The 22,229-nt window shown below is 46.5% G+C and overlaps 6 protein-coding genes across 11 annotated transcripts in view; 3 read left to right on the top strand and 3 right to left on the bottom strand.

Annotated features, from left to right (window-relative positions):
• The window catches only part of LOC6615769 (venom metalloproteinase 3), a 43,962-nt gene extending 40,179 nt beyond the window's left edge, over nt 1-3,783 (top strand). The window contains exons 14-15 of one of the 5 annotated variants that reach the window (XM_032714430.1): nt 186-1,827; nt 2,974-3,783. In XM_032714430.1, the coding sequence (XP_032570321.1) occupies nt 186-1,566 (1,381 nt within the window). In that variant the 3' untranslated portion in view covers nt 1,567-1,827; nt 2,974-3,783. The remainder of the gene's footprint in view (nt 1-185; nt 1,828-2,973) is intronic. The other 4 variants (XM_032714431.1, XM_032714433.1, XM_032714432.1 and 1 more) reach the window with 4 other exon arrangements.
• Nucleotides 3,784-3,902: 119 nt separating this feature from the next.
• On the bottom strand, nt 3,903-4,550 carry LOC6615768 (transmembrane protein 14 homolog). Its single transcript, XM_002040103.2, has 2 exons — nt 4,405-4,550; nt 3,903-4,346 (listed from the first exon to the last, which is right to left on the bottom strand). The coding sequence occupies exons 1-2, from the start codon at nt 4,478-4,480 to the stop codon at nt 4,084-4,086; spliced, it is 339 nt and encodes a 112-aa protein (XP_002040139.1). The 5' UTR covers nt 4,481-4,550; the 3' UTR covers nt 3,903-4,083.
• A 225-nt stretch (nt 4,551-4,775) lies between these two features.
• On the bottom strand, nt 4,776-5,371 carry LOC6615767 (vegetative cell wall protein gp1). Its single transcript, XM_002040102.2, has one exon. The coding sequence runs from the start codon at nt 5,337-5,339 to the stop codon at nt 4,851-4,853; it is 489 nt and encodes a 162-aa protein (XP_002040138.1). The 5' UTR covers nt 5,340-5,371; the 3' UTR covers nt 4,776-4,850.
• A 1,985-nt stretch (nt 5,372-7,356) lies between these two features.
• LOC6615766 (putative protein TPRXL) lies at nt 7,357-7,866 on the top strand. The gene has a single exon (XM_002040101.1). It carries the CDS (start codon nt 7,357-7,359, stop codon nt 7,864-7,866), a length of 510 nt encoding a protein of 169 aa, XP_002040137.1.
• An 802-nt stretch (nt 7,867-8,668) lies between these two features.
• On the bottom strand, nt 8,669-9,340 carry LOC6615765 (sericin-1). Its single transcript, XM_032716807.1, has one exon. The coding sequence runs from the start codon at nt 9,300-9,302 to the stop codon at nt 8,745-8,747; it is 558 nt and encodes a 185-aa protein (XP_032572698.1). The 5' UTR covers nt 9,303-9,340; the 3' UTR covers nt 8,669-8,744.
• Nucleotides 9,341-10,161: 821 nt separating this feature from the next.
• LOC6615764 lies at nt 10,162-21,981 on the top strand. Of its 2 annotated transcripts, none has more exons than XM_032716801.1 (8): nt 10,162-10,794; nt 12,411-12,688; nt 18,039-18,284; nt 18,481-20,425; nt 20,486-20,584; nt 20,647-20,896; nt 20,955-21,043; nt 21,101-21,981. In XM_032716801.1, the coding sequence occupies exons 2-8, from the start codon at nt 12,523-12,525 to the stop codon at nt 21,312-21,314; spliced, it is 3,009 nt and encodes a 1,002-aa protein (XP_032572692.1). In that variant the 5' UTR covers nt 10,162-10,794; nt 12,411-12,522; the 3' UTR covers nt 21,315-21,981. The 2 variants fall into 2 exon arrangements, with proteins under 2 accessions (XP_032572692.1, XP_032572693.1); XM_032716802.1 differs by lacking the exon at nt 10,162-10,794 and adding an exon at nt 11,880-11,929.
• Nucleotides 21,982-22,229: the final 248 nt, after the last annotated feature.

The following is a 22,229-nucleotide window of genomic DNA, read 5'->3' as shown; positions in this document are numbered from 1 at the left end:
GTAAGCTAAGAGTACTCCTATTACTAAAAAACACCAAAAACACATAACTTTTGAGTTCCAAGTACACGAATACACTCAGAATGCAAATTTTTAATATACAAACTTTTACACCCTTACACACCAATTCGGTACAACAACAATTCCAACACCCAAATATACAACTACCAAACAACCAACAACATTAGTAAAATCGACAACAAGAAAGATTCAGCTGAGGATATTGAGAGTAGTAGTGAGGAGACCGAGTCCCAAGAGGACGAGACTGAGAGTGTTGAGGATCAGGATGAGGGCACCACTAGCAGCGAGGAGCAGGAGGCCAACCAGGAGGACAACAAGATCGAGCAGAGCTCTGCCGCTGGCGTCGCTGCTGCGCAGTCGACCACAACCGCCAGAAGCACGACGACAACCACTGTGCGCACCACGACCACTGCCAAGCCCAAGTCCAAGTCCTTTGGCTACCTGCATCGCAGCCTTCCCGAGCGACAGTGGATGCAGGACAATGGCGTGCTGGTCACGACGCGAATCAGCAGCAGCGTCAGCAGCAGCAGCAGCGGTGAAGCCGCAACAGCATCGACACGCAGGCCAACAACAACAACAACCACACAAACACCGAACCTTTTCCAAATCTATACACACGAACTACGCAAACAAATCGAATACTACTTACACATGCTACAGACACAACAACATGCCACCAAATTTCAACCAGAACAACAGCAACAGCAGTCACAACAACAACAGTCGATAGTCGAAATCCCCTTGGTTCAAAAACGCCTTACAAATTATAGTGTAACCAGCAGCAGCAGCAGCAGCAGCAGCAGCAACAGCAACGGGGCAAAGCAACAGCCACCGAGCAACAAGGACGAGAATCAGAGACAGCAGCAGCAGCAGCAACAGGCGCAGCAGCAACTCCAGGATGGGCTGCCCGATGAAGAGAACGAGGCGACTGCCGGCATTCAGAGCAATGAAGCGATTGAGCGGCAAAAACGTAAGTTCCCCACAACACCCACAGCAGCAAGCAGTGCTGCGCAGAAATCAGCAACACCAGCAACACCAGCAACATCGGCAACATCAGCAAGACCCACACCAACCACCGCCAAACCGATAACCACATCATCATTTCTCGACGCGTACTTTAAAAAACTGCAAGCCTTGCATGACGCGGGATCGGCCAGCAGTAGCAGCAGCACCGCCACCTCCGTGTCGTCGTCCGTCAGCTCCGCAACAAGCAGCAAGCAGCAGCATCCGCAGCAGCAGCAGCAGCAGCAGCAAGTGCAGCAACATGCGGATGGCAGTCACTTTCTGAAACGTACGCCCCAGCGGAGTAGTCTTAAGGCATACAAACCTAGTAGTAGCAGTAGTAATAACAGCAGTAGTCAGCCCCAGAAGCAGCAGCAGCAGTATGCGACAAACTACATTGGCGACACCACAAACAATCTGCCAGCGGTGTTGGACAACAGCGGCAGTGCGTCGAGCACCACGGAGACCGCCAAGAAACCCAAAATCAAGACACAAAAACTCATACGCCGCACACGAGTCATGCAAACGCAAACGCAAACGATCTGAGGATGTGGCAGACAACTCTGATACCCATTAGCATAAGCTACTCTACCTACTGATAGCCAGAAAGAAACACTGATCCCAGATCACAGATCCGATCCACAAAGCTGCTTGAGAAACCGAACCGAACATCCGAAAGAACCGAAGGCTCCCCATCCAACACACACACTATACAACGCAACACGCATCACACACATTGTCAAACCGATTGATACCGAAACCGAAACTGAAATCGAAACCGTTACCGATTCGTTATCCTTGCGTGCGGTAAGCCCAAAACCAATCCAGCATTCAAGTCGGGTTCTTAACTCCCCCTAGTAGTCTAAAGCTTTGGCCTACCTAGTACCGTAGAGCATGGATGCGCGATAGTTATAGCAGTATTATTATCTACCACGCTGGCTGGCCTCTAATCAAACTCAAACTTAATCCTGGTTGTCAGGGTCGACGCATCGAAGTGCAAGTGCTAAACTCATGCGTGGCGGTCCATTTAGCTGTAATATGGATTACCCTCGTACTTTAAGCATTTGGCATCTGGCATTGCATCGATCATATCTAATCCCGTAGCACGGAGTCGCCTTGGAGCGTTCCGAAAAGTAGTCCTTGAATCTTATCTTATTTTGGCATGACCTAAGCGTAACCTAGACTATCATTTCAGACCACCCGATTCGAAACGAAATCATTGTCTCCGAAACGCGGGCACAGCTCGGTTAGGACATTCGCATTCACACATCCTCCGCAGATCTCATAAAGCATGCTTGCAGAAATCTCTCATACCACCTATCTATCAATATTTAGCGACTTCGAGTTCGACGATCGCTGATTCTTGCCTTATTTGCGCGGTTTAGTTCTCGCTCTGTTTTTTTTTTCCAAAATTGCATCGAACACTCGCTCCACACATAAAAAACTATAAAATCGAACTAGAAACCAATTGGCATTGAAACATGCACACACATACCAGCATACAAATACACACGCTCCTTCTCTCACACCACCACACACGCATACACACTGTTTGAAGGCAAAACCGATCGAAACTACATCAGAACATCTTTAACTGTAGCAATTAAGTATTCTATTTGATCTACAAGAGTGGCATGGAATCAAGAACGCATTCTGCATACTAAAACTAAGACAGCAAAATGGCAAGAGTGAAACAGAGTAATTTGGCAAGTGGAAACGCATGGAATGGAACACACGCACATACCACACAACCACCCACACACTTCAAAATGGCCAGCGTCTGCAAAAATATATATTTATCTATTGCATACGAAAGAAACCTCCCAAATTAGCCCATTGTTTTTGCACGCCCCACGAGAATTGTATGCTACCACAATCACTAATTTCCTGCGTTTTTCTCTCTTTCTTCCCCGCTTCCGTTCCGTTCCCGCATTCCGCATCCGGCATCCGCAGTGGTTAACTGGAAGCTGTTTCCGTTCTAGTGAAAGTGTGAAAATGCAGCCGCATTGGGGGAACGTTTGGAACTGGCACGCAGACGTCACTGCCATCGAAATTGGAAGAAGTGTTTGCAGCTTAAAGTGTTTTTAGCTAGAATTTATTACTATTATTCTCTGTACGAAACCCTATTGATTTGTTGTTAGTTCTAGCCGCAGCTAATTCTAATTTAAATGATTGCCTGTTTGCTGAGTGCAACGCAGCAGCCGAGCAAAGTTGTTATGTTCAGTACACGCATATATTATGTAATCTAATTTAATGCAAAATGCAAACAATTTTGTAAAATAGTACATATAATTCTGTAAAAAGTTCATCTACACACGCACGCACTTTCGGCAGACAACCTAAATTATTCTTTGAGCCACAAATCAATCAATTTCGAAAGGAAATTTAATAATAATCCCACTTTCCAATGTGATAAACATATATAATTTGTACACTCTACTTAACAAATATTTATCGTTTCCTGTTGGGAAAATGCTAGAAAGGTGGAGAATCGATAATAATACTTACCTTGCCGCACTTTGCCTGCAGAAAACTCAAATTATTCACTTCATTATTGTATTAAACTTGTTAGAAGCCTAAATTCTAAAGAAATTCATCACTCTACGTTTACCTAGCCTAATGCTCTTTTCATGCAGCAACAAAATGTAATAGCTAAGTTTTAGTTGTAGTTAACTGAACATCGTATAATAGATGAAACTGTAAATTTATCACACACACAAAAGAAACAAAAGCTAAGTTAAACAATAAATATACATAAAAAGATTTGAATGTGCGAAATGGTGGATTTCTCTACTTCTATGCCAACTGGAATACCAAAGTGCCTGAAAGTATGCTATGGAATATGACCCTGTGCTACAATTGAGTACAACGAAGTCCACAAGTTAAAAGCATAGGTGATAAAATATATTTGCAGCAAGTACAGTTCCTAATCACTATCTTAGAAAGTGACACAGCGCATTACCAAAGGTCCAATCACCGGAAAGTAGAAAACCTATTCAATACGAACGAAGAATGAAGGTAGGGCAATCTCCTGGCAAGTCCAGCATGTGGCCGGGAACCAGCCTAAGGGGCCTTTGTGCCGGCGGGCATTAGGTAGCGATTGTAGGTGGCCAGGTTCTTGACCAAGGCGGCCACGGATAGCATGCACACCATTCCGGCGGGCATCAGTTTTCCGGATCGGTTCCAGCGAGCGCCCATCAGCCCGGCCAGGAACAGGGAGGTGCCCAGCTGGAGCAGGGGCCGAGGCGTGTCCTGGGAGTTGAGGTGGGCGCCATAGCCGAGCAGGGCTCCGAAGGCCAGACCAGCACCCAGCGAGGGAATGGAACCTGGAATGCAGGGCGTTGCACAATCGACATGACCACAGTCATTGGGCTGGTCACTCACCCGCCTTGGCGAATCCCATGATTCCTCCCGCGGCGACCGTGGCTGCGTACACATATCCGAACCAATCCACCGGCATTTCGATTTATTTTGATTAAATTTCGGGGTAACCTTTGTTTTGGTGAGAAGTGGAGGTGTTAGTATGACCCTTCCTGCCTTAGTGGAAAGAAGATCCGCACCGCAGCGCACGAAATTCAGCCATCTGGCAACACCGTTTGGCGGTCATTTCGAATTACATTTGTGCAACGAACTTCCGAATCAGAATATTCATTGCAATGTTTAGAAAGTTCGTTGGGCAAAGATAAGTAAGTTTAATAGTGGTTGCATTACAAGTAAATCGATTGTTCCCCTAATTTAAAGAGACATTCAACACATTTATGTTTTTTTAGATTTTCTGCATTTCTGTCTGGAATTTTATTTCAAATTCGTAGCCAACATATTCGTGAATTTTAGTTTAGACGACGGCGACGGTGTACACGGCGAACCGGTCGTCTCCGACCACCACCTCCATTCTGGTTCCTCTGGTTGACACGCCTCTCGCGGCGGAGCTGGCGCCTCAGCCTGCGCACCTGACGCCTGAGCCTAATCTCCTCCTGGCTGCTGCTGGATCCACTGTCACTGGGCGATGTGGGCGTAGCTGGTGGAGTCGGGGAAGCGGGCGTATCGGGAGTAGCTGGCGAGGGCGGTGTACCAGCAGCTGGGGATGGTGAGGGCGGTGTTCCAGCCGCCGGGGATGGGGAGGCCGGGGTTCCAGCCGCTGGGGATGGGGAGGCCGGGGTTCCAGCCGCAGGTGGCGAGGGCGGGGATCCTCCCGCTGCAGGTGGAGAGGGCGCGGATCCTCCCGCTGCAGGTGGAGAGGGCGCGGATCCTGCTCCTGCCGCGTAGGCAGTTGCAATTAGGGCCAAAAGCCCAAAGGCGATAACGAATTGGGAACGCATCTTCAGCTCAGTTTGTCACTAAATGGAGTACTGTGTGGATGGTGGTTAAAATCCGAGTATTTATAGGGATGATCCACTTGCTTCGCTTTAATTGCCGAATCTGTGTTTGCTTTGAATGTTTTAGAGTACGCCTTACATTCTCGCCAAAACAAATAGATTTAACTCAATAAAAAGACGAGACAATCTTCTCTGTAAGCGCGAAAACTGTTGATGGCTCTGAAAAGTTCTAATTCGTTAGTAATTAAACAAAAGGCTTTTTTGGATTGGCTGGCTCAATGTATTGTTAGCATGTGTGCAAACACAGCACATTGTTTATTAAATAGATGAATATGTATTGTTAAGCCTTTCGAACAGAAAGCCACATTTAAATAACCTCTAAGCTTAAATATAGATTAAGATGGCATATTGTACATAAAGAATGAATTCTCACTAAAAGAAAACCTAGAACAAACTCCTATTTATCACATTCATTTGCAAATTCCTAATCGATTAAGTTTTCATCTGGAATTATGTTTGGACCTAGTTCAGTTCTACTTGATCAACTAAGAGTATATACTGTAGCCTCCTTCCTCTTTTCCAAGCCTTGAGTTTCTAACAATTCAATCTAAGTGATTTCACTTGTTTTTAAGGTGCCAAGTTACCAACTCCCCACCTTAATTGTGATAACTACGATTGTTGCTTTTCTGTATGCATTTATTTCTCAATTTTTACAATTTCATTGTTCGATAGGACTACACCGACGGTTTATCCCCTACGTTGGCGCCTTCTTTCAGCACGCCTCTGCTGGCGTCTTTCCTGCTGCCTCTCCCGGCGAATCTCCTGCCGCCTCTCTTGGCGCCTCTCCTGACGCCTCAGCCGGCGGAGCCTGCGAAGCCTGCGCCTCAGCCTGTCCACCTCCTCGCTGTCGGAGCTCGAGGAGGAAGAGGACTCAGTGGTGTTGTCGCTGGACGTGGAGGGCGCCTTGGTTGTGGCAGTCGTCGAAGAGGTGGAGGAAGTGGGCGAAGTGGAAGAAGAACTGCTGGGAGTTGAGGACGAACTCGACGGAGTGGAGCTACTGCTGGACGGAGTTGAGCTGGAGGACGAAGAGCTGGGCGTCGAACTTGAGCTGGAACTCGACGGAATCCATGAACTGGACGAAGTGGGCGTTGTGGAAGAGGACGAGTCGCTCGAGGATGAGTCGGTCGAGCCCGTGGTGGTGGTGCCACCATAGGCGTTCGCCACGAGGACAACCAGACCGATCTGAGTGGGCTATTTATACGGCCTATCTGGAGGGGTTTGGTCAAAAATCTCAATCCGTGCGTGGTCTACATCTTAGCATCTGGCACGTGGCCCAGTGTTTTGCTGAAAACGTCTGGAAAGCTGGAAAGGTTGTTGTTGTTAAGTTAAACATTGAAGCAGTTGTTGATTTTTGAAACAATCTACGGCACAGGCACTAAACAAATATACTTTTTGACTAAGAAGTGACTATGGAATAAATTAGGTAATGTGACTATTCTGAATAAAATAACTTAATACAATAGGAAGAATCAGTTTATATGCTAGGAAGGGAATTTTTAGATCGTGTTCATATTCCTTTAAGTTGGCTTTGCTAAAATAAAAGCGACAATACAACCATAGTCACTTCGTGTTCTATCTTAAGCTGCTTATTATTTAAAGAGAGAACTAATCATCAATAAAAGAGGTGTATTGCTTTAGATCACTTAATATTTATAATATTAAATGTTCTTATTTTAAACATCCTCTAAGTCAAGCACTTTCTTCTTGTGCCGTATTGGCACATCCAATAAAAATACCACTGCGCAAATAGTAGCTCCATTGCTAGATTAGACAAATATAGGAACTTTCCACACCTTGTTCAACAAAACACTGCCGCAAATGCCACATGTTAAGATCAAATTTAGACCACGCACGGATTGAGATTTTGGACCAAACCCCTCCAGATAGGCCGTATAAATAGCCCACTCAATCCGGAGGCTGTACAGTACTTGAGTACAGTGTTCAACAGACAGAGCTTAAGATGAGATCCCAATTCGTCGTGGCCTTCGGCCTGGTTGTCCTCGTGGCGACCGCCTATGGTGGCACCACCACCACGGGCTCCACCTCAAGCGACTCGTCCTCTTCCACAACGCCCACTTCGTCCAGTTCATCGACTCCGTCGAGTTCCAGCTCAAGTTCGACGCCCAACTCTTCGTCCTCCAGCTCAACTCCGTCCAGCAGTAGCTCCACTCCGTCGAGTTCGTCCTCAACTCCCAGCAGTTCTTCTTCCACTTCGCCCACTTCCTCCACCTCTTCGACGACTGCCACAACCAAGGCGCCCTCCACGTCCAGCGACAACACCACTGAGTCCTCTTCCTCCTCGAGCTCCGACAGCGAGGAGGTGGACAGGCTGAGGCGCCGGCTTCGCAGGCTCCGCCGGCTGAGGCGTCAGGAGAGGCGCCAAGAGAGGCGGCAGGAGATTCGCCGGGAGAGGCAGCAGGAAAGACGCCAGCAGAGGCGTGCTGAAAGAAGGCGCCAACGTAGGGGATAAACCGTCGGTGTAGTCCTATCGAACAATGAAATTGTAAAAATTGAGAAATAAATGCATACAGAAAAGCAACAATCGTAGTTATCACAATTAAGGTGGGGAGTTGGTAACTTGGCACCTTAAAAACAAGTGAAATCACTTAGATTGAATTGTTAGAAACTCAAGGCTTGGAAAAGAGGAAGGAGGCTACAGTATATACTCTTAGTTGATCAAGTAGAACTGAACTAGGTCCAAACATAATTCCAGATGAAAACTTAATCGATTAGGAATTTGCAAATGAATGTGATAAATAGGAGTTTGTTCTAGGTTTTCTTTTAGTGAGAATTCATTCTTTATGTACAATATTCCATCTTAATCTATATTTATGCTTAGAGGTTATTTAAATGTGGCTTTCTGTTCGAAAGGCTTAACAATACATATTAATCTATTTAATAAACAATGTGCTGTGTTTGCACACATGCTAACAATACATTTAGCCAGCCAATCCAAAAAAGTCGTGTTCGCTTTTAATATTTTGCAGTGAATCGTAAACACTGGAATTAATTATCTTTAGTTTTAAAGCCTCGTGAGTTTATTTCAAAACAAGGTTCTGCATACTTTCCGGGCGTTCTTTGTGATAAAAATGAACGTTGCGAATTCGTTACTAAGATTGTATGAAATCGAGGCACTAGTTCAGATAGAACCAAATGGGTTGGAAGAGCTAAGAAAGCTTGCTGGTACATGCTGTGATTCTGTGGAGAACTGAAAACATTTCTCTAATGGTGTCTAAAGGTATGCTACACAAAAATGCATTCACACACATGTCTTGGGACCATTGGGTTTTCATATAAACATTTTATTTGCCTTGAGTTACAATGTCATGTGAGTTGGGGCTTCCCATTTCAGCCCCGACGGTTCTCCTGGCGCTTGCGCTGCCTCCTCTCACGGCGTCTCTCCTGGCGTCTCCGACGACGCTGTTGGCGACGACGCCTCTCCCTGCGGTTCCGCTTGGACGACGAGGAGTTACCATTGGGGCCGGAGGATGAGGAGTCGCTCGGGGAGGTGGCCGTGGTGGGCGCTGTGGAGGGCGAGGTTGTGGAAGGAGACGGATTGGTCGAGGATGAGCCAGTTGAGGTGCTGGGGCTGCCAGAGGTGGTTGATCCCGTACTTCCGGTGCTGCCTGTACCCGTGCTCCCGGTGGTGCCCGTGCTTCCGGTGCTGCCAGTGCCCGTGCTCCCGGTGGTGCCCGTGCTTCCGGTACTACCAGTGCCCGTGCTCCCGGTTCCAGTGCTCCCGGTGCTGCCTGTGCCCGTGCTCCCAGTGCCGGTAGTATCGGTGCCCGTGCTCCCGGTGCCCGTAGTATCGGTGCCCGTGCTGCCGGTGCCTGTCGTGTCAGTGCCAGCGTAAGTGGACGCCACAAGGGCGATAAGACCAAAGGCCAGGACGAATTGGAATCGCATCTTTAGCTCCGTCCGTTGAACACTGTACTCAAGTACTGTACTTTCCCTGCTTTTAATTAGGGTATTTATACCCATCACTCACAATTCTTTTGGTCTATTTTCAGTGTGTTTCTGTGTGTTTGCTCCGAATCGTCATAAGCCGCACGTGGCTCAGTAGGATATTCTTGAGACAATTTTGCAGATCACTATCGAAAATAAATTTGTTTGAACAAGTCAACAATGGGTGAATTGTGGATTTGTTAGATCTAGTTTATTCTAAGCAAGTGTGCAAACACAGGCAGCTCGGGTATTGTTTTCAGTTCTACTGAATAGCTATTCAGCCATTCTATCAGTGCTTTAGCACTCGGCCTTATTTAAATAACCGCAAAACAGATGCGTGTTTGGCTCAAAGAGATTTTGAAGGATGTATGAAAATAAGATAGCAACGCCTTGAACACAATAGACTTAGAGTTTTACTAAGGTTCAAGAGAAAGACTTATGGCGGGATGACTACAGCACGTACTCTGCTTTAGGAAAAAGCTTATTAATCCGTACAACATATACATATACGCATGGCTCATAAATTTCTTATATCCGTACGCATTTTTAAGGTTATGCGGTAAAATCAAATCACAGCAAATTATGCACAACTATTTGATGAATGAAGCTGTATTAATAATTATTTAGCTACCATATACAGTTTTGAGAAATCTATACAATTTTTCAAAATATTTCAAATCGAAGCGAAACGAAACGGTCACACTACGTAACGGTCGCACCGCGAGACGTTGCCACCCGGCTCGTAAAATACCAACGCAGCCGCTCAGTGGTATTCCCGCCTCGGCCGCCACTGGCCACACCATCCACCGCCTTCGCTTCGCCGCCCGCCATCCAAATTCGATTCGTTGGTGTTTTTCGCTGCGCTTGTGTTCGTGTGTTCGCGTTGGCGCTGTCATCATCATATCGCATCGCTCCGCTCAGAAAACCGTGCCAATTGTCCGTTTTTTACCTGCCAGCGAGTGCGTTTCAGTTGCCCGCCAACCGGCCGGAGTCGCAAATTCACGTGCCCCACTCTCCAATTGGACGAGTGCCTTTAAAACGGAGCAACAAGTGGTTTTTACAATTTTTACCAGCGTTCAGTTCAAAGTGCCTAACAAACACACACATACGTAACCTACCTGACCAGCGCGCATATGTGTGTGCATGAGTGTGAGTGATACAACAACAATACAATAGCAGCAACACAGCTACGAAAATAACTAACTGCTTTCGTCGCAGTTTTTCTGCAAGTGTATGGGTTAATTGCGCCGAAAAATGTTAATTAATTGAAGCCCAATTGGAAATCGCCAGTGACGAGAAAAGCTGAAACTAAGATCTGAACGCAGATCTTTTGAGAAATCCCAAACGCGAGGATCTGTATCGCGTGTGTGTCAATCGGTTTAAATATAGATCAGATCACAAGTGCACTTAAACAAACAGAAGGGAAAGAGATAAACAAGTGATTAACCGACAGGTAATTACAGCTGCTCTTCTTTTGCATATTTTGCTCGTTTTCTCTGCCAGATATTATTCGCGTCTCCTTTATTGTTTTTACCTTTCTTTAGTCATCGCATCGCGCACTTGCCCACTCGTTCGCTTCTAATAAGACTCTTCTTTTTATCGGTGTGGCTGGAGTTTCTTGTTTTGCCACCCATACAATCGCACGAATACCTGTACAACACACACACGCACACAGTATTGGCTGATTGGAATGTGTGTGCTTTGTTGTTGCCGTTCTCAATACATATTTGTTGTCAACGGTTTTTGCTTATCAATTAGAAAGCACGAACACAACTACACCTGCACTTCTTATTGGCTTGGGCAGCCCTCCTGTTGGATAACAATAATGAGTGGCAAGTTCTGCTCGGCCTGGCGAAAAATAGTAATATGCACTCCTGGGAGCTGGCGCTTTTCATTTTCCATTTTTCATTTTCCATTTCCGCTGCACATTTGTACCTTTCTTTCTGTGTCAATCACCTGTTCTGCAGCGCTGGCACTTTTCACATGCCAATCGGCGGCAAAAAGCAGAGGCAGCAACAAACAAATTAAAACGTGATATATATAGCCCTCGTCCCGTCGAGGTGCCAACTTTTGATCGCCAACTTTTGATTCCCACCGAATTCCATTCGAAAAGTCCAACCAAATCCCATTGTGCTCAAAGTCTTATTTGCACTAATCCCATGCAAATTCCAATTGGCGCGTTCCCATACAGTCCAACATCGCTAGATTGAAAATCTTCTGGCGATTTCTGTAGACTAGCTCTTGTCAAGCTGAAATTGGTCATGAATCTTTATATGTATATAGAGCAGCTACAGTATCCTTATTTACCTTTCGATTCTAAGTAGTGATTGTGGCTTAGCGAATTTTCACTGTTTTCGGTCACCGAATTTGGCGGTTTCGAAATTCTCAGCTGGCAACACTGATGCCAATTCGCCATGACGTGGACTCCTTCTTTCGCCGCACAGTCAGCTGGCTGAATTCGCCGGTGTTTATGTTGTGGGCGCAGGAAGCAGAAAACTGCCAGTTGATTTCAAACTTTCGAGCGGCGCGCAAGGACATGCCGCAAGGATACGGAAGTCGCAGCTCCTAGGAACGGAAGCAACTCCTTTGTACGTGTTCCACTCGCTTGAGTCTGTGCTCCTCAATTATTCACGAAGCAAAACAAAGTTTATGGCTCTGCAACTGCCCGCCGTTGCCTCGAATATTTTCAACTAGTGCAAGGCGAGCCACAAAAACAATGCAATGGCATGGGACAAGTGTCGAGATAGCGAGTGAGACGCATAGCGAGCAGGAAAGAGAGAGCGGCAGTGGCAAAGTGCAAATGTATTAAATAAATAACGAAACGAAGCTGCACAGAAAGAAAAAGATCATGTTGATTATGAACTTATTATGACCATCGTAGAGTAGAGTAAAAACCCGAGATGGAAGTTGAGTTTACCTTGTTTCTCTCAGTGTCATCTAATATGTGCCTGCGGTTTGGCTAGTTTTTGCCCTGTCTTTTGCTTTTGGCCGGCTTTCTTGGCGCATTGCATAAGTGTTGGCCATTTCACCTCGCTCACGCTCTCCCCTCCCTCCTCCTTCTACCCGCAGATAAGCAGCCAACGTGACGTACTCGGGCGGATTAATAATTGAGCAGATAGCGGATAGCAGATAGCAGCTAGCAGATATCAGATAGCGGATAGCGGACACAGCAGGCCCAGCAATGGAGTCCATGGAGTACGAGATGGCACGCAACATGACGCTGCTCTTTTTCCTGGAGCGGCTGCTGGACAAGGGCGAGCCCCGCACGGTCCACGACCTGTCCTGCCAGTTCGGCAACAAGGAGTTCACCAAGGAGATGCGCCAAATCGCCGGTGGCAGTCAGTCGGGTAAGTTCGCACTAACTAAGCCAGCACTTAGTAACTACGCTTCGCAACTAGCAAGTCCATATAGCCAAGATGCAACTAAAATACAAGCAAGAGGCCTGCTTTATTGATTGAATTGAAAACAGCTCTCTTTAATCAGAAAACTGGATCGAATAGAGCCAAGGAAAGTGCGCTGAAAATGCCGTGGCATTCAATTCAAGCTCTCATTTGAAATGTCGCCAGCCGAGCCTGGGAAATGGGAAACGTGTGCGGTGGAAAGCGGCAGTGGACAGTGGACATTGGACACTGGACGGTGGACACTCTTGTTCGGCTGCGGAACATACATATACAGTACATATTTGTGCACCTGCGGGTTTGCGTTGTTCGTCACAGTCACAGTCGATGATTGTGTTGCTCATGTTGCCTTCGAGTGGTCGGCGTCCAAGTGCACATGTCATTGCCGTTTCCATTTCCAATTGCAGTTTGCCGTCTGCCGATTGCCAGTTGCCGCAGGCGAGTCAGTCAGTCAGGTCTCCTCATTTTCCATCTCCCGGCTGATCTCAATGCCAAAAACCACAAAAACATGCCAAGGGTTTATCGCCTTTCATTGCAGCCGCCAAGCTGCAATCGATAATGCTCCACCCTTGTGTTTTCCACAAGTGGTATGGATATGGGTATGGGTATGGGTGTTGGTTTACAACTGGTCTGCGAAAAACAGGAAAAGATTCTCGACGTATGCACACGTGTAGTACTTCCATTGACAAGTCGGCACATGGAAAACTCGGGCCATGCTGTTTATCAAAATGCACGGTTAACTAACGCGAGCGACTAAAAATAGAGGCAACAAACAACTTTCGGTTTTTATAAATAGCTACCACTTAGTTGAGAGTTGGGAGTTGGGTGTTGGGAAGGTGCAATGCACTTTCCCTCGAGGCGGAGATATGTGAACACATTTGTTTGATGTTCTCACTTGTGAGATGATGTGGGGGGTTTGAAAAAGAGCCACAGGAAATGGCACGCATTTGTTTGCTCCGCACCTTGGGGATTAATAGCAAATCATTAAGCTACACCGAATCATCATGAACTTGAGTTTATGTGGTAATGGTCTTATGGCATTGCTAATTATAATAACAATAAGGATGTACTGTATAATTATATGACCTTTTTTGCAGAAAAAGAGGCAAAAAATTAAAAAGTAGTTGACCAAATGGGGAATGTCCTACCTTCCTGAACTCGTAGTAAAATTCCCTATCGAGTGGTATGCCCAGCTTGAAATGTTTGATTTTGACCATTTTTTGCAAAATTTGATGATGTAACCCCTTACAAAAAATGCGAAAAATGGTCAAATTTTTCAATTCTGAAAATCAGCAGGAAAGTGATAGGGATCTTTAGTGCAAGTAAAAAGCTACACAAAACGGTCATTACTTTCGCTGGGCGATCGTTTTTGGCCAAGTTATGAGCAAAGAGCTGTTGGAGAATATCAACTTTTGGCCATAATCGTGTTTACGGCAATAATTGCACATACTGCTCTTGCTTTTCACACTCCTCGACTTCGACTTGGCTAATTGCAACAAGAAAACAAACATTTAACAAAATGTTTATCACATTTGTTGATTTTTTAGCCATGTGCGTGACTCTGCCGCCAAGACAAATGGTGTTTACCTCGGGTGAGCAACATTTTCGCCGAAATACAATAGTTTAGTCTGTGACTTAAAGCGCCGGCTTTACTTTTGGCCCAGAACGCAATAGACAAGTTGGGGAAAGTTCAGGGAAATACGCGGCTAGCACGCAAATCGCAGCTGGATTAGAAGAACAGACTGGGAAAATGAATTAATGGAATGGGAAATGTCAAGGTCTGGCCTATAAATAGAGAAGAGTTAGTTGCGCATTCCCGAAATTGGATGTTCCAAGTGAGGAACCATCGATAAGCAGTTCCTTGGCCAATGGCATTTCGACCCATTTCGGCCACTAATCCCGGTTTTCAGGCCACCCGGGGGACTGACCTAAAATCCCACAAACATATCTAATGCCTCTTCAATTTTGTCAACGTGTTGTTTGCCCAACTTATAAGTCGTTAAGGCCGATGGGCAGCATTTTGCACTCCGCCTACAATAGACGGCCATCCAAGTCAGCCATTATGTGGTTTTTGGCCAGGAACGGATTGGGGGAGTGGGGGGTGGCGGAAACTTTGTAATAGAAAAGTGTCGATTACGTGACAAAAATGTTCAATTGAAATTTCAATAAAATTGCATGATATTCTGGGGACTGGAGACCACATCCATTTGTTGCTTCAATAATAAATGGAGGTGTGTGTGTGCCACCATGCATATTCCCCGGCGATTGATGAGGGTTCTCTGGTGGGGAAACATCTCCGGGAAATTAACGTTGAAAGCAATTTTCTAGCCTGGCAGGGGGAGAAACTCGAACTGCGTTTATTGGGTTAGACAAACAGTTTGGAGAGTTTGCTGAACTGAACTGAAACTCGTTAATGGTGAGCTTAAATTTCGCTGCTAATTTAACGGCCTGCCGAGAGTAAACACGACCATTTAGCCCAGTTTATCGTTTTGCCATTTTGACTTGCCAGCGGCTTTGAATAATTGCACACACAAGCAGCTGGGAAAAATGGAAAAGGCATTCGCACCAAAACAGGCCAAGCCTTTTGCGAAGGTTCGCAACTGTTTTTCTCTGTGTGTGTTTATTTTTTATTTTTTCGCTTTGCGTAATCGATTGCCAAAGCAAACAAGACACACGGACAGGCAAAAGTTGTCAAAGCAAATGAAATAAATACTTAAGCTACACAGAAATCAATTTTGTAACTAATGGCTGAGTTCATGTTTATTCCGCTATGCGAAAAGTAGAAAATCAAGATAGAGTGCTGTATGAAATTCCATGGAACAAAACTTAGTTAAATAACTTACTTGAATCGATTGCTGCACATTGATTATCAACTTTTAACAAAAAGTTGTATAGATTGCCAGATCGATACGCCAGCTAATTTTGCTCGAACCTTTTGCGTTTTCGCCACGCATTTGAATTTCTGACATTGTCGTAAATTTAACGATTTTATGTCGAGCGGAGGAAATCCTTTAACGCCTGCCAGCCGGTGCTCCCACCACCTCAAACCCCTTAACCCCTGAAACCCCCGGAAATCCACCAAGGAAATACCCCCGTTGAAGCTCCACATTTCCCGGCATTGCGTGTGTGCAGCCAAGGTCTTTATGCTTAAGTTGACTTTCCTTCTTTCCCAAAAGCAAATGGAACTCGCATTGATTTTTGACATTAATCGCAAAGGGCGAAACATTTTGTTTAAGGCGAAAGTGAGTGTGGCACTCATTATTTGCCAACTCTGTGCCATTTGTTTCTAATTGATCGCTAACCGTTTTGACAGCCAGGACGCTGTGATGAGGCGGCACTAATGAGTTCCTAATGAAGTCACGACCCTGGGAACGTTCTACATCGCAGGATGCGGAGATGGCCCCCCAAGTGAGTCATAAAATCCGGAGTTTACGGCCAGGCATAACCCTTTACCTGGCTGCTCTCCACTTACATTTCGATTCACAACATCCCGGGGAAATGCTTTCATTTCTTTTCGTTTCGTGTCTTTTCGTTTTACGTTTTCTTCAATAAGCGGCAAGGCATAAATATACATAAATTTATGGCCAGTGTCCTCGGTGCATTTGAAAATTGCCACCGCAAAAAATGTGTCCAAGTGGGTCGAGCCGTAAAATGCGGCAGTGCCGCCCCCAAAGACCCCCAAATCCGTAACACCTGCTCCACATCCACTTTGGCGGGCGGCGGGTGGCGGTTGGCTGGCGGGTGTTGCCAAAACAGTTTGCTTGCCAAGAATTGCGGCTAAGCACACAGCCGCAGACAAATACAAACACAAAATATTCAAATATTCAAATATTAGCCCGCCAAGTGGCCGAGTTGTCTATATATTTGAGCACATTACATTACATATTCTCGGGCTGGGCGGACGCCCTCGGTAAATATTAATATTGAAATGCCATGAACTTCGATTTGTTCCACAAATTTCAATTTCTCTAAGTAAACATAAAATTGAATTACGCTCGAAAGGATTTGCCGTTTTTTTCCGCTCTCCCGTGTTTTGGGCGGTGGAAATTACTAGCCATTTGTCAGTTTTGTGGCTCATTTGGCAGCCGGGTATGGGGATGTTTGCCCAGGGATTACCACGCGATTGACTAACCAAATCCGTTGGCAATCCAGCTTAGCATTCATGTGTACCTAGCAAAATGCCAGTCCGACTGGATCAATCAGTGCTCTCGCTTCCTTATGCGACTTTACAGCCGAGTTATGTCAAATGCAATCGAATTAATTCATGTCTGGCATCATGGAACCAAATTCGAGTGACACGCAACCAAACCTCTGATCCATCCATCGCTGCGCGTTGTCTTGTCACGTCATATTACCCAAAACCAAACAATGCCGAGCACAACAGATGGCTATGTGGGCGGGGGGAGGGAGGGTGCTGCTGCTGCCACAATGGGACACATGCTCATCGCATTCCTACCAATTGCGGATGATGAGCTGGAAGTGGAGGCGGAGGTGGAGGTGGTACTGGAAGTGGTGGGTTGGGCTGGTCTGGTATGCCCCGTTTTGGGAAGCCGCGGCGGCAACTACGAGTATGACCTGATTTATCAAATAAATGGTTCGCTAGCTCAGTCAGTCGTTTCCACGGCCTGAGTGCATTCACTTTTCATTCGGTTGGCGCTACACTGAGAACAACTATGTGGTGTGGGAGCTGCTTTTCAATACTAAAGGAATAATAATATAATAATTTATAGTTGAATTGAACATATTAACTCTCACAGTGCAACATGCACAAAGTCAAATCTCCGGCAGAGTTTGCCTCATTCATGCAATTGTAAACTAACTTTGAATACAGAAACTTTAGCCAACTTTACAAACCAAATCAACAGCATAGAAGCTGGCAGCACAAAACACTCATGATTATTCATACGTAGACATCTCCATATGTACATGTGGCACATGCGGATGGATGTGCGCCCGTCATTTGATGGTTATGCGATTAAACAATGTTGTTAATTATGGGAATCCAGGCACATGCTTCCCACTGATACAATAAGCACGAATCGTAGAAAAGTTTTCACAATCCAGTTGTTGAGGTCGGGAGTTGAAACTATCTAGTTGTTCCCGGGAATTAACCAACTATGCTACAATGAGGTTCTTAAGTAATCTTGGCGCACTTTGCGAGTTGACAGATTGAAAGTAAATTAATTACGCTGGCGTGGCTGCAACACTTTTACTGCATTAGCCACTCACTGGCAGCAGTGGGAGCACCCTCTAATGGCCACATAATTGTAATTGACATCTTTGCTCCGGCGATTGACAGGTCTGAAGAAGTTCCTCGCCCAGTACCCGGCCATATTTCTGGTGGACGGCGACTACGTCCAGGTGAACGCCTATCAGCACCACAACGCGGACGATGGCGGCTGCGGGGGCAAGCGGGACTACATCCAAGAGGCTAAAGACTACTTCAAGAACAAGATGCTGCAGTACGGAGCGGCTGCCGAGGTGCCCGTTCGCAGTCTCCTGGGCCACCGGTCGCAGGCGTCGCCCCAAGTGCGTCACATATCGGGTGAGTTTGAAATGAAAACGGACGGAGGTGTTCACAATCACGACTGCCACTCAAAACTAATGGAGTAAATGCGAACCGACGGGCATTAAATCGATTATTATGAACAAAAGCAAAGTCTTTATTAGCATTTAAAGTGGCAGCCTATGATTACTTATGCATAAAAAACTGCCCTAACCCCTCATCATTTTCCACGCAGGCCAGCACATCAAGGAGTTCACCGACTTCCTGATGAAGCACACGGACACCTTCAAGGTGACGGACGACTACGTGATGCTGGTGGGCTGCGAGAACATGACGGATCTGCCGGCGCGGGATCGCCTCCACCTGCCGCAGTCGAACATCGATACCCGAGGCACGCAGCAGATGCTGGACTTCTTTGCGCAGTGCATCGAGGTCAAGGGACCGTTGCTGGTGGACCAGTTGTTCCACCTGCTGACCACCAACTTCCCGCAGGACCAGTGGCTGCGCATGTTCAAGACGCCGGGCGACCTGAGCTCCTTCCTCAAGCTCTTCTCCGACTGCTTCCACATACAGGCCAATCTAGTCACCCTGCTGCAGAAGCCCAAGCTCAGCGACACGCACATCCAGCAGGCACAGGCTCAAACCCGGGAGCAATTCAACGCGCTGAACAATAACAACAGTGCCAGCATTCGCAAGCAGGAACCAACACCTGGAGGTGGAGGCGGTGGAGGTGTCAGCTCGGTGCAGCAGAGACTGCAGTCGCCGGCACTGCGGAGTAATGGTCACACGAACAACAACAATGGGAGCAACGGCAGCAACAATAACAACAACAACAACAGCATTGCGTGCCCGAATTTCAAGCTGAATGCGCCCGTTTCGAATGTGATGGGTGGACAGAGCCAGGGGTTCGGGCAGCCCAAGTCGGAGCCCAGCTCTGGCTTCGACAGCTACGTGCCCATGTCGGAGCTGAAGCTGGAGAACCTGTGCGAGAACAACTATCCCAGTGCGAACACCTGCTACGGGCCCATTAACAACTCCAGCCAGCAGGCGCAGCAAGTGCAGACGCAGCAGCAGCAGCCTCAGCAGGCGACACAGAATCCGGCGGAGCAGCGTTTGAATAGTGTTAACCAAACGCTGAAGCAGCGCATCAACACCCTGGTTATACGGACTCTGGCCGAAAACCTGGAGAAGGACAAGCAATCGCTGGCCAACCAGCAGGGCGGGCCCATTTCCCCGCACGCCAGTCCCGTGCATTCCATTGCCAATTCGAGTTCGAACCAAAATGCCGGTAGTGCTGCAAATAACGCCAATAGCAACTCGAATGCGAATCCGAACAATGCCAACCACTCACCTAGTCATAGTTACTTCGTCGGTGACACCTGGAAGATAAAGGTGCTGCAGAACACCACGGTGATAGCGAATGTCAAGCAGTCGGTGTTTGTGACCGACATCATACTCAAGTACGCGGCCAAGAACGAGAGCATTGTGGTGTCCCTGGACTGCGAGGGCATCAACCTGGGCCTGAAGGGCGAGATCACCCTGATTGAGATTGGCACAACGCGGGGCGAAGCCTTCTTGTTCGACGTGCAGTCCTGCCCGGCGATGGTCACCGATGGCGGACTGAAGACCGTGCTGGAGCACGACCAGGTGATCAAGGTGATACACGACTGCCGCAACGACGCTGCCAACCTGTATCTGCAATTCGGCATCCTGCTGCGGAATGTGTTCGACACCCAGGCGGCACATGCCATCTTGCAGTACCAGGAGAGCGGCAAGCAGGTCTACAAGGCCAAGTACATATCGCTGAACTCGCTGTGCGAGCAGTACAACGCCCCCTGCAACCCGATCAAGGATCAGTTGAAGCAGATCTATCGCAGGGACCAGAAGTTCTGGGCCAAGCGACCCCTCACACGCGAAATGATGCTGTACGCAGCGGGCGATGTCCTGGTGCTCATCCACGATCAGCTTTTTGGCAACCTGGCGCGGCAGATCAAGCCGGAGAATCGGGCTCTCTTCTCAGAGCTGTGCACCGAGCAAATACTCATGCAGATCAAACCCAACGAGGTCAAGATACGCAAGAAGCAGCGCAAGGTCAGCACCGAGGTGTCCGATCTCAAACAGAAGCTGGCCCAGACCAGCAAGAGCATTGTGCTCTCCAATCGCGAGATACGCTTGCTGCGGTAAGTAGTGATCTATATTTCAACATGACTCATGTTAATCGAAGGTCTTCTAACTTACAGCTATATGGATCTGACAGAGGATGAGAAAGAGCGCCTCAAGGGCTACTACAAGGTGGCGAAGAAGCTGGAGAAGATGGAGTCCGCCGGCAATCCCAGCAAGTGGGTTCAATCGATTTCACATCAAATAGCTATCCAACTGACAACTCTATTTGTGCTTCCAGAGATCAAAGTGACTCAGAGGATGAACCAGAGCCGAACGAGAACGACGCCTTTCCCAGTTTGGATTCGGTGCCCTCGGACAACTCTCTTTCGGGCACATTTTCGCCACGCTTCAGTTCGGAGCCACCTAGCCTCACTGAATCCATGCAAATGCTGGAAGAGATTCTCCAGAACAAGTCAATGGATCGCATAGCCCGTATTGACAAGCTGGAGGCCATTCTGACGACTGCCACCTCGCTGCCATGTGAACAAGTTAGTAAAGAAAATGAATAGTTGGTTGCACCTCCTTTAATGCTTTTTATTCCTGCAGATTATAGCTTCTAATTCTATGCAAGAGCAATTGGGTTCGAGCATTGCGACCACCGAGAATCTGCAGATTATACGCGAGAAATCCAAAAAGTTAGTGCTGAATAGTGTTGTCTATATATAATATCTCATTAAATGTAATGCTTTCAGCATAAAGAACTGCAATTGCCAGGGCGAGCGGAGTGTGACGCCCATTCTGCGAACGACTGACAAGCGCGTGGTGAAGCTCGTGGACTCCGAATCGCAGACCCTGAGCACCGGCGACGTGGTTATCACCAAGATCTTCTTCCAGGACGAGCACGAGCGGGCCAAGGAGGCGGCCCTGCTGAGCAACTCGCCCGCGAAGCGTGTGTCTCCCACATAAACATTTCGACCTTCGAACTATGATGATTCCTAACAAACAAAGCGCAGACGAACTACGTATTATTATTTTGTTTTACAGTTGAGGGGCTTGGCCTTAAGTCCCCCGACGCTTAACGACTTTGCAATAACTTTCATACCCAATTGAGAAGCAATATATTTTGTGCCTAGATGTTGAACATTGCAATAACAATAATATATGATCTAGCAATTGTTAACTACTCGCCCCGGCCCCCCAATCCTTTTATATAACAATCGACAAATCTTGGCAATGCAATCTTACCGAATCCCTCTTCTCAGAAAATGCCTACGGACCTGAGATTCTGAGTGGAATTCGATGGGCAGCGCCAAACAGAACTATAATAAATCTGCGTTGAACCAATGTGTATTAAATCGTAAAGAAATTATTAAATGCAGTTTTCTAGAGGTTTCCTAATATCTTTGTCGCCATATCGGAAGAGAACTTATTGTATTTTAACCATAATATTTTATAAACCGAATCGATTATTCAACTCAATTTAAGTTTAACCAAACAATCTTCATAATTAATATCCAATTGTGTAGTCAATCTAAGTAAATGAGGAGAACTAATTGTAATGAAAAGAATACTGAAATGGTACGATTATAAATTATATATCTAATTGAATAAACATGTATATACCAACATTACAGAGGACTTCCGCTTTTTTCCGCTTTTCTTTATTAGACACCAAACACCAAGAAGATAAAAACACTTATAATTCTGTGCGCTTATGAGTAATACAAGATGAAGATCTCCAAAGAGCAGTCACAAAATTTTGGTTATCGCAGTTGGGCTGATCTATCACATAGAACAAGCGTTTTTAAATAGTAGTATAGATAGTTAGTAAATAGTGTATTTTATCTGAGAAGAAATATTACACTTATTTGTCTTTCGTTT

Source organism: Drosophila sechellia, chromosome 2R (genome assembly GCF_004382195.2).
Source record: "Drosophila sechellia strain sech25 chromosome 2R, ASM438219v1, whole genome shotgun sequence".
Classification (NCBI taxonomy): domain Eukaryota; kingdom Metazoa; phylum Arthropoda; class Insecta; order Diptera; family Drosophilidae; genus Drosophila; species Drosophila sechellia.
Note: the sequence above shows the minus strand (reverse complement) of the source record. Positions and strands in the feature narration are given on the sequence as shown.

What these genes read in the sequence shown, in the direction of transcription:
- LOC6615765 (XM_032716807.1), bottom strand. Translation starts at nt 9,302, where the DNA reads ATGCGATTCCAATTCGTCCTGGCCTTTGGTCTTATCGCCCTTGTGGCG.
- LOC6615764 (XM_032716801.1), top strand. Translation starts at nt 12,523, where the DNA reads ATGGAGTCCATGGAGTACGAGATGGCACGCAACATGACGCTGCTCTTT. An exon ending in CGCCGGTGGCAGTCAGTCGG is followed by an intron (nt 12,689 to 18,038) that starts GTAAGTTCGCAC and finishes GGCGATTGACAG; the next exon opens with GTCTGAAGAAGTTCCTCGCC. An exon ending in ATACGCGAGAAATCCAAAAA is followed by an intron (nt 21,044 to 21,100) that starts GTTAGTGCTGAA and finishes TAATGCTTTCAG; the next exon opens with CATAAAGAACTGCAATTGCC.
- LOC6615768 (XM_002040103.2), bottom strand. Translation starts at nt 4,480, where the DNA reads ATGCCGGTGGATTGGTTCGGATATGTGTACGCAGCCACGGTCGCCGCG. An exon ending in CATGGGATTCGCCAAGGCGG is followed by an intron (nt 4,347 to 4,404) that starts GTGAGTGACCAG and finishes CCTGCATTCCAG; the next exon opens with GTTCCATTCCCTCGCTGGGT.
- LOC6615766 (XM_002040101.1), top strand. Translation starts at nt 7,357, where the DNA reads ATGAGATCCCAATTCGTCGTGGCCTTCGGCCTGGTTGTCCTCGTGGCG.
- LOC6615767 (XM_002040102.2), bottom strand. Translation starts at nt 5,339, where the DNA reads ATGCGTTCCCAATTCGTTATCGCCTTTGGGCTTTTGGCCCTAATTGCA.